Source organism: Siniperca chuatsi, linkage group LG16 (assembly GCF_020085105.1).
Source record: "Siniperca chuatsi isolate FFG_IHB_CAS linkage group LG16, ASM2008510v1, whole genome shotgun sequence".
Classification (NCBI taxonomy): Eukaryota; Metazoa; Chordata; class Actinopteri; order Centrarchiformes; family Sinipercidae; genus Siniperca; species Siniperca chuatsi.
This window is the reverse complement of record NC_058057.1, coordinates 28,747,042-28,757,580: the sequence shown is the minus strand read 5'-3', so window position 1 is coordinate 28,757,580 and position 10,539 is coordinate 28,747,042. Positions and strand designations below refer to the sequence as shown.

The 10,539-nt window shown below is 44.1% G+C and overlaps 1 protein-coding gene across 4 annotated transcripts in view; it reads right to left on the bottom strand.

Annotated features, from left to right (window-relative positions):
• Positions 1-408: 408 nt before the first annotated feature.
• tnfaip2a (tumor necrosis factor, alpha-induced protein 2a) overlaps positions 409-10,539 on the bottom strand; it is a 16,358-nt gene continuing 6,227 nt past the window's right edge. For all 4 annotated transcript variants that reach the window (XM_044168264.1, XM_044168263.1, XM_044168266.1 and 1 more), the window contains exons 3-13: positions 9,428-9,891; positions 8,853-9,064; positions 7,807-7,921; positions 6,756-6,878; positions 5,548-5,642; positions 5,359-5,451; positions 4,673-4,799; positions 3,121-3,246; positions 2,884-3,033; positions 2,505-2,629; positions 409-999 (exon numbers count right to left, since the gene is read on the bottom strand). In XM_044168264.1, coding sequence (XP_044024199.1) covers positions 810-999; positions 2,505-2,629; positions 2,884-3,033; positions 3,121-3,246; positions 4,673-4,799; positions 5,359-5,451; positions 5,548-5,642; positions 6,756-6,878; positions 7,807-7,921; positions 8,853-9,064; positions 9,428-9,891 — 1,820 coding nt within the window. In that variant the 3' untranslated portion in view covers positions 409-809. The remainder of the gene's footprint in view (positions 1,000-2,504; positions 2,630-2,883; positions 3,034-3,120; positions 3,247-4,672; positions 4,800-5,358; positions 5,452-5,547; positions 5,643-6,755; positions 6,879-7,806; positions 7,922-8,852; positions 9,065-9,427; positions 9,892-10,539) is intronic.

Below are 10,539 nucleotides of genomic sequence, written 5' to 3'. Positions count from 1 at the left end.
TTCAGCGGAAGACTCATCCCCCCACAATGCACCACAGAGCGCCACAGGAAGTCATTCCTGCCTGTGGCCATCAGACTCTTTAACTCCTCCCTCTAAGTGTTAGTCTGTACATTGATTAATACATCTATGCAATACTTGACATAATTGTGCAATATCCTCTTTTCAGTTTAAAATTCCCTATTTATTGATATTTATTCTTACGTCTATTACTGCTGTGCGATATCCTCCGTCTCATAATAAATAAGCTACACTTAACAGTTCATGCACTATTACTTTATACGGTATTATTATCACCCACTTTGTACTTCACACTTATTTTATTTTATACTTATACCCACTTGGTACTTTCAGTATTTCCTGTTGTTACCATGACGCTGGCTATGGGAAACCTGATATCATTATATTGTTAAAAAACAAAAAACACTCATCCCACAACTGCTACATATACGCATAACGATTAAAATTAGTACCATGTTTTGTAATTGTTTGTTAAAGAAAAGGCTTTTTACAAAAGGAACTAAAGGGGATCCAGGATTGAACCCTGAGGAACACCATCAGACTGGATCTGAGACTGAACAATGAACCAGGTTTCCTCCAAGCTGCAGACGCCATCTTTACAACTGAAGCCTTCTGCTAGTCCTTCAACATGGCCGCCTGTAACCATCGACAACGACTTTCAAAATAAAATGTCCATTTTTAGTACAGTGATAAAGCAGCAACACTGGAACACACAAAAATAATACTCATTAAATACTGTTTACTGTCCACTAACATGCTAACATGCTAACTTGCTAACATACTAAAACAACTCAGGTCTTCAGCCCCATTTGATTGATCTTATTAGTGATCCATTTTACTTTGACCTTGGAGAAGAACGGAGGGCTCTGGTTGGTGGAGACATCGAGGAGGCGGTTCTCCTCCACGCTGCGCCTGACGGAGCGAACTTCAGCGGCTGATAGGCTGGTTTTCAGAGAGAGCAGCGCCAACACGTGAGCGTCACTGTGAGACGACACAGAGGAGAGATCAATAAACTAATATTAAATATCTGAGTACAAAGATGAAGTCATGAGAAGAAAAGTGTAAAACCAAGAAAATATCAAATTATCAAACAGGATTATTTTAATAACAAAATCAACCGAATATATGAAACAAAATGCACAAGAAACTTCTTTAAAAGAAGGTGTTTGAGATTTGGTTCCCCTCTCTGATTGGTTGCTGCAGCCGCTGACTCATGGTGCTGAGTCAGCGCTGACTCATGGCCGCTGACTCGTGGCGTTTCAACACGTCACTTACAGACAAAACGTCTCTAACTGTTAAAGAAGCCAGTTCAGTAGAAATGCTTCCACTCTGTCTGTTTAGATCTGTGAGTTTTATTTTCTGATCTTTATATTTGTCTTGTTTTGTCTTTTCTTGTTGTATCGATGCTGTGTGATCTTAATCTGCAAGCTGATGGATCCAAATCAAGAATAATGTCTTTACGATACTACACTCGACAATACTAACGACAAACAACGCAGCAAACCTGTCTATCACGACATAATGATCAGCTGTCATCAATAAATCAACACTCATCCTCAGTACAGGTACACCTGCTTTGTGTATGTCCCCTGACTTCCTGTCTGAAGGTGAAGACCAACACGTGGCCACCAAACTGAATATAGTCTTTGTTTTTAAACTGAAGGTCACTGTTGGCTGGTACAAAATGACGTTTAATAACTCAAGGACGAAGTTTACGCTGACGATCTTTTCTTTTTGTCACTGTTTCGGTTTGATTTTCTGATCGTCTCACTAAATGTCCTCTGACTGTCCAAATGACAGAACAGAGGAGTCGACAACAATGTTGATATGTCGCCTTCAGTCAGTACACTGGGCTCAGAGAAATAAAAAACGGACACGGGCAATTTTCCCCCTGGGTTTTGCCTCACAGGCTACATGCAGTCTGCCGTGGCTTATTGCTGGAGGCAATAACAGTCGCTTTGCTGCTGAATGTTGGCTCTTTTCAGTTGGATGTTTTTCCTTCAACTGCTGTGATGTGAATATTAAACAGAGATGACCTCATCAGCAGACGTCCAGTGAGAGGGCTCTTTTGGTGGGTGAAAGCGATGAATGAACCGTGACTCATCAGCTGTGAGTCGCTGGTTAACTTTCACATTCACGTTCAGACTCGACCTGTTTCAGTTTGTGAGGTTTCAGAGTCGGAAAGGAAACCAGCAGCGAGTTCATGAAACAGATGCTGATGCTGCTTCTTCTTCTACTGCTGGTTAAACTCTCTCTCTCTCTCCCAGTTCAGTTCAGTGGATTAATGAATTAATGAATGTGTGTGGTCACGGAGCCTGAACTTGGTTGGGATCTGGCTCTGCTTTCTGTCTCTGACAGTAGTTCATGTATACAGCTTCCGGGTTCCCTGTTCCCTGTCACTCATTCGACCCGACAGTTTAAAGAACACGTGTCTCTGGTTGTGGTCTGAAAGGGGGGGTTGCTGTCTGACAGCGGAGACTCTGTACCTGAGGTCGGGGAACGTTCTGGCCAAGCTGACGACCTCCAGCTGAACACTTCCAGGATCCTGCAGACGGAGGATCTCAGCCAGGCTGCAGAGGATCTCCCTGAGCTTCAGAGACTCACCGCAGGCCTGAGGACACAAACACAGCACTGTAATAATACTGCAGTACTGCCACAGTTCTACCTCTTTACTGGGAGACTGGGCTGAAGGGTTTCCTGGGATTTTAAAGGGTTAGGGTCCTGCTGGGACTCGTCCCGGGGAACTGGGTGAGACTTCCCAGGAAATACTTCCTCTCTCACCTCCCGGTGTTCAGCCGAATGAGGGACCGCCTGAAACTGATCTGAACTGCAGCAGCCCTGAATCTGGGCGTGCACGTGTCTCACCTCCTCCTTGAAGAAGTCGCTGATCTTTCGGTTGTCTTCAATCATCCGCTGAGCTCCGCCCACCTGCTGCTCTCTGCTCTTCATCTTGGTCTTCATCATCCTCTTCACATACTGAAGAACCACATCCTCATGGAGGACACACAGCAGGGACTGCAGACAGGCGGAGAGACAGGCAGGTAGTCAGTCAGACAGACAGGTGGTAAACAGACAGGTAAACAGGTAAACCGTCAGCCTCACCTGTCTGCAGGCTGGTTTCAGGTCAGTCAGGTCGGTCAGTTGTTGGTTCAGAAAGTCCAGCAGAGAGTCGACAACAGGAAGTGACCCGTCCCACCAGGCAGGCGTCCACACCTGACTGAGACACACCTGAACACACAACCATCCGTTATTGTTTCCGTTTATTATGAAACGCGACCGTAGCGACGGATGGATGAACGGCTGCATCGAGCTTCGTCGAGGATCCACGGTGACGGCAAGCAGAGCGGAGATCAGCACCACCCTGAGGGTCTGCACTTCCTGTCCGCGGCCCTGACGTACGGCATCCTGGCTGAAGAGGAAGCCGTGGGCTCGGCTAGTTCAGCCCTTCCTCACCTGAGAGGATCCGGGGCTCTCGCCGTCCCGGCCGGACGGCTCGGCTCCCTCCTTACAACCGGTTTCCCAGCAGTTTGGTTTGTTACAAGCGTCGCACACGTGTTTATGATGCAGGATGCTAAACCAAAGTACTTCATCTTCTGTAGATACTAACAGTAATGTTACTAAAATCTAACATTTAAGATGAACTCTGCGTAATTAGTTTATTCTTTTGTCTCGGTGCATTGTAAAATGGCTGCCATGATATAATTTTATTTATAAGACTTCTGGCAGGCTTCACAGTTCTGTTATGAATTACATTCATAGTGAAATATGAATTATTCTGCTCATTCACATATGAAGTCACATTATTTACAGACACTACAGAAACAGCGTATCGTTGTGCAGAGCTGCGGTTAGCGAAGCCATTTTGTTTATCCTTGCGATGCTATCGGACAGTTAATGTGTTTACAGGTCCGGCCTTCACACAACCTGCAAACTTTCCTTCAAGCTCATCTCTTTTTATTCGACTGGATTTGTCGAGATTCAAGTCAGTACAAAGCCTTAAATATTTGTTTTGTGATTGTTTCAATGTCTGGAACATGCAGATGTTTACTGGTTGTGTGTCTGTGCTGCATATCTGGGTGAGGGTGGCAGTCAAATTAGCATGTGGACCTTATACATTACAAGGGGACATTGCACTTCTAACTAAGTTCTAAATGTGTTTTCTGTGTTGTAATTTTGAGTTTAGACCAGAAATGAATAAATGAGTAAACGATTTCTGGTTGCAGAATTTGAAACTGTTTGTTTGTCTTTTGTCTTCTGAACGTTCAACGCAGTTTCATATTTTATTTGAATCAGTGCGTGAGCAGAAACATTCCTCTGGATGGAAGATGTTGTTGTCTGGATGCTAACATGCTGATGTTTAGCAGGTACAATGTTCACCATCTTAGCTTAGCGTGTTAGCATGCTAACATTAGCTAGTTAGCAGTGAACACAGAGTGCAGCTGAGGCTGATGGGAGCATCAGCAGCTCTGCAGGTGTTTGCTCAGAAACCAAAGTGTCGGACGCGTTAACATGTCGACCTGATGGTGGCGCTAGATGGAAAGTCAGAGGATCAGCAGAGTTATTACAGTTCATCCTGAGGGGAGCGTGAACGATGAAGCAGGTCTCATCATCACCTTCAGTTACAGCAGTACATCAGTACACACAGTATTTGTACCTTCAGCTGGATGTGAATGGGACAGGTGAAACACCTGTACCCACAATCCTTCAGGGCAGACAGAGTGTCCAGACAGCGACTTCTCTGCTCCTCCGACAGACTTCCTGTTTGACCTGTGATGTAATCCCTGAGGACAGTCACAGAGAACCAATCAGCAGCAGAGCAGGCAAACACAGTGTCCAGGGTTAGGGTCTCACCTTCCCTCCACCTGCCTCGTCTAGCAGGGACTTCCTACAGTTCCCAGAATGCTTCAGGACAATGAAGCTGACATTTAGTCAATGTATTAGTAATACAGCTATTAACTTTCTGTCCGTTGTTAGACTAATATAATTATTATTATTATCATTATTCGAAATAACAATAACCACTTCCATCATTATGTGTTATTGGCTCGACTGACAAATAAATGCATTTTTATAACTTTTGATACCGAACTTACACTCTTGGTTTTTATTGATTTGCACCATAAATTTTACAGAACAGTTAAAAGTGACGATTACGTTTTATATGTAATATATTGTGTTTTATTATATTACATGTCTGCGTGAAGTTTGTTGTGCTGCTGTAAGAAGAAAGACTGAGATCTTTATTAAATATTATGAAACCCATAAACTCTCAGATCTAAAATCACTGATGTGTGACTGCAGGTGCGAGCAGTGTGTTTAATATCCAGCAGCTGATCGTACCTGAACTGCTCCTCACAGACCAGGTGAGCCTTGATCACCGAGCGGACGTTACTGTTGTTTCCCTTCACAAACTCCTCCACACACTTCTTATAGCTGAAACACACACAGTATTTTTAACATGTGATGTGTTACAAACATGTGCATCAACACGCTTTATTAATATTCATGTGTTCAGTGGGCGTGGTCTACCTGGTGAGGAAGCTCTCCAGGTGAGCTGTGATCCTGTGAGCTTTACTCTTGTCTCTGATCGCACAGCTGAACTCAGTCAGGGAGCTGTCTATCACCTGGAAACACAAACACCACCACATACACATCACGCTGATAAGTCTCACCTGTACTGACCGAGTCTCACCTGTACTGACCGAGTCTCACCTTACCTGTACTGACTGCGTTTCACCTGTACTGACCATGTCTCACCTGTACTGACCGTGTTTCACCTGTACTGACCGTGTCTCACCTCACCTGTACTGACCGTGTCTCACCTCACCTGTACTGACCGTGTCTCACCTCACCTGTACTGACCGTGTCTCACCTGTACTGACCGTGTCTCACCTGTACTGACCGAGTCTCACCTCACCTGTACTGACCGTGTCTCACCTCACCTGTACTGACCGTGTCTCACCTGTACTGACCGTGTCTCTCCTCACCTGTACTGACCGAGTCTCACCTGTACTGACCGCGTTTCACCTGTACTGACCGCGTCTCACCTCACCTGTACTGACCGTGTCTCACCTGTACTGACCGAGTCTCACCTCACCTGTACTGACCGCGTTTCACCTGTACTGACCGCGTTTCACCTGCACTGACCGTGTCTCACCTCACCTGTACTGTCCGTGTCTCACCTGTACTGACCGCGTTTCACCTGCACTGACCGTGTCTCACCTCACCTGTACTGTCCGTGTCTCACCTGTACTGACCGCGTTTCACCTGCACTGACCGTGTCTCACCTCACCTGTACTGTCCGTGTCTCACCTGTACTGACCGCGTTTCACCTGCACTGACCGTGTCTCACCTCACCTGTACTGTCCGTGTTTCACCTGTACTGATTGTGTTTCACCTGTACTGATTGTGTTTCACCTGTACTGACCGTGTCTCACCTGTACTGACCGTGTCTCACCTCACCTGTACTGACCGAGTTTCACCTGCACTGACCGTGTCTCACCTCACCTGTACTGTCCGTGTTTCACCTGTACTGACTGTCTTTCACCTGTACTGACCGTGTCTCACCTGTACTGACCGTGTCTCACCTCACCTGTACTGACCGTGTCTCACCTGTACTGACTGCGTTTCACCTGTACTGACCGTGTCTCACCTCACCTGTACTGACCGCGTCTCACCTGTACTGACCGCGTCTCACCTGTACTGACCGCGTCTCACCTGTACTGACCGTGTCTCACCTGTATGACATCTACAGCCAGGGGACTGAAGCAGTACTGGTCGATGAGTTCAGGTGTTCTGCCGCTCAGCCAGTTCTCTTCTTCTTGTTTCAGAGCTGTTTTCAGCCACAACTTCACTTTGTCCTGAAGGCAGAAAAACGTTTCACAGCATTTTACTGCATGAAAATATGTTATTATATATGTTAATATATAATTTATAATGATGTCGAACGGTGCAGTCGCAAAGGATTTAACTGGTCAATATCAGCATGATCGGTTATATTGACTCGTTTATATTGAACAATAGATATATATTGGACTGGGTTCCTCTACTGACACTTCAACTACTTTTACTACAAATGACAATTCAACTGTTTTCAGAGGTTAAATGTCAATTTACAGTTTCACTGCTTTCATTTCCTATTCTTTAACTGAGAGTTCATCTGCTTTCAGTGATTACACTTCAACTGACACTTCAAACCCTTTCAGGTCTCACATCTTCATCTTTGAACAAAAAACCTTCTTCAGCTCGTCTGAGTCACAAAACCTCCCCCGTTCAAACACAGTTTACTCCAACTGCTTTCAGTGCTTTCAGGTTATACACTTCATCTGGCTTTCATTTCTTTCAGGGTTCCACTTCAGCTCCGTTTATCAACAACACTTTGACAGTTTTAACTCCTTTCAGAACTTTGAGTTGAAACTTGAAGCAGCGAGTACGCTTACATTTTCTTCACCACATTCAGCCTTTTTTAAAAGATGTCTTTAACATACAGATAAATCACTCAAGTGTGACATTTGGTTACTAAGAGGTCCCCAAATATTCCAGGACCGTAACCATAACATCAGATTTAAAATACATCAGATACTTTCATGAGGAACATCCAGATCCAGATCCAGATCCAGATTCTTCTCTGAACCAGAAACTTTCTGAGAACGTAACAATAATCTGAGACAAAGTAACACAAAACAAACTCTCAGAGAACATTAAAGGAGCTGGCCTCTTCAGACTGGGACAGTCTGACCTCAGACCAGACCAGCTGACACCAGTTCCCATCAGTCTGCTGGTTTTTACCTCTTTGTGGGTCATGTACTGGTCCTCCAGGTGCTTCAGATCCTCCTGCAGCAGCAGAGAACCCAGACAGGCCGTCTTTATCTTTCCCTCCAGCTCTTCATGTTTTAATATTTCACTGCAGGAGGAAACACAACACCTGAGACTTTACACTTCAAACTGGTTCCAGATCTGTGAATCGCATTTTAACAGAAATTCACATCAAATAATGAAGTGAAACAAAACGGCGACTCGGTCGACCGGAACCAAGTCTTTTAAATTAATTAAGAGTTTTATCTGACTTAAACTGAATTATAATGTGGAGATAATACATGTTTCTCTAATGGTAAGTCTATATACAATATATAATATATATTTTATTTACAACACACCTTCTCCTCCATTATATCAGTTTTTACTATGAATATGGAAGAAGTAGTAAAAGTAGTGAAATATCGAGCTTTATATCACGTGTACCACTATACAACAATACTATAACCGACACTATGACATACTATATCATACTGTATATCAAAGTACTCTTACAATTCTAATATATATATATATTTCATAGTATTTTGTTCTTACTGGCTAGTGTGACTATAGTACATATACTGCACATATACATTATATACTTTATTATATTATATAAGATATATTGGACTTATTATTCTATTGTTTTGCATAAATATTAGCACAATTCACTTTTATAGCTGAAGGTATTTTAATGTATATGTTGTATATAGCTTTTATAATGTTACATTAATGTCCATCTTTTATTTTATTATTTATTTCAAATAGCTCTTCATATGTTAATCAGTACATGTCCGACGATCGTGTCAAAGAGCTGAACCTGACGTAGCTCAGCAAATATGATGTAACATGATAATTACATCTTTAACTTTAGATAATAGGTATAAAATAAAATTAACTGATAAAATACAACTGAAACTAAAAAAACGAAAGTTCCTGATTCAGCACTGAAGATTCAGAGTTAAAGATTCAGTCAAACATGAAGCGAATAACGCTCAGACAGAGCGAAGTGCGTGTTGGTGTCGGCAGGGACTCACTGCGGATAGTAGTGGTTGATCCAGAACAGCAGGTAGCCGCAGTCGTCTGTTTCCGGTCCAGAAGCAGCGAGTTTAGTCAGCCGAGCAGAGAAACTCTGGTGGTAGAGTCCAGCGTACACGTTCAGGATGTCCATCTGTGGAGGGTAACAGTCCTTCACCGTCCTCACCACCGTCAGCAGGTCCTCCTTCACGCGCTTCCCCATGTGACACACCTGCACAGGTGCATTAGTAACACAAGTTCCCCAAGCGACACACTGAACTACTACTACAAATCTCAGTGGTGTTAAATCTGAGAGCGTCCACAGGCAGATTCATGACTCAGAACAACTTTAGTAGTCTTTTGTTCACCGCACTGATGAAAGATAGTTCATATATTCATGGTTTTGTATTTTACATCTGATCTGAACAGCTCATATTTCACAGAAAGGATGGGGACTGTAATCGATAATCGATGTCTTCAGAGACACAACAGGAAGTGAAATCAATGTTTTTAGAGGTTAAATGTGGAGTATAGAGACAGAATGGTGTGTTTTGTTTGGATAAATCTCTCAGCATTATTCTGGTGGATGACTCACCTCCCTCTTCAGAGGTGAGGACAGTCCATCAGTTCCACTCGAGTCGTCCTCTGCCGTGTTCATCAGTCTGGACTCCACCATGTTCTGCAGCAGAGTGTTGTGAGTGCTGAGACACTTCTGAGGACGCCACACTGGGACTCTGTGCTCCTGACAGCCTTTCCAGTGCTGGTCCTGCACCTCCTGCTGCTGGATGGAGGCCACAGCACTCCTCAGGACCTCCAGCTCCCCCGAGGAGGAAGAGCAGGAGGAGGAGGCTGAGAAGGACACAAAGGTGTTCTGGACAGCCATCCATATCTTCTGTCTCAGATCCTCGAAGTCTCTCTGCAGCTGGTCCTCCTCCTCCTCACTGGGGGAGTCCTGAGTGAACAGCTGCTGCTCCCTGATGATCAGCCTCCTGCTGACCTCTTCCAACTGCTCCTCCTTCTCCTCCTGCTGCAGAGCCTCCTCACAGTCCAACTCATCCTCTGCAAGAAACAGGACATGGTGAAGCAGAGCAGGTATAGCACAGCTGGAGGGTCGAATCTCTGACACCAGTCTGTTCTTGTGTTCTCATGAATGAGTTGCTGCAGAACTCGCTGCACCACAGTCCATACAGCAGCTTTCAACAACAAGGTCACATAAAGTGTTTTACATAAGACATGAAAGGCATAATGACAAAATATAAAAGAAGCACAGGGCAGAATAAAAAGAATATAAAAGGACACACAGGAATAGGATTTAAAACGAGTATGAGCTACAGTGCAAGATATGAATAAACAATCTAAAATGTAATTGAATAAAATACAAACAGAAAAGTTTTAAGTCCTGATTTAAAGAACTGAGAGTTGCAGCAGACTCTGGGGACAGCAAGCAGTCTGTCCAGACCATCTGAGAGGACTGGACACTTCATGACGAAGCAGCAGATCAGAAATAAACCATTCAGTACTTTATGAACCAACAGGAGTTTTAAAAGCAATTCTTTGACAGGAAGCCAGTGACAAGATCTGAGAACTGGACTGATGTGGTCTCTCCTGGTCTTAGTGAGGACTCTGAATCAGCTGCAGCTGTCTGATCTGAGACCTGTAGAGACGGCGTTAGAGTAGTCGAGCTGAAGATAAATCCTGCTGAAACAG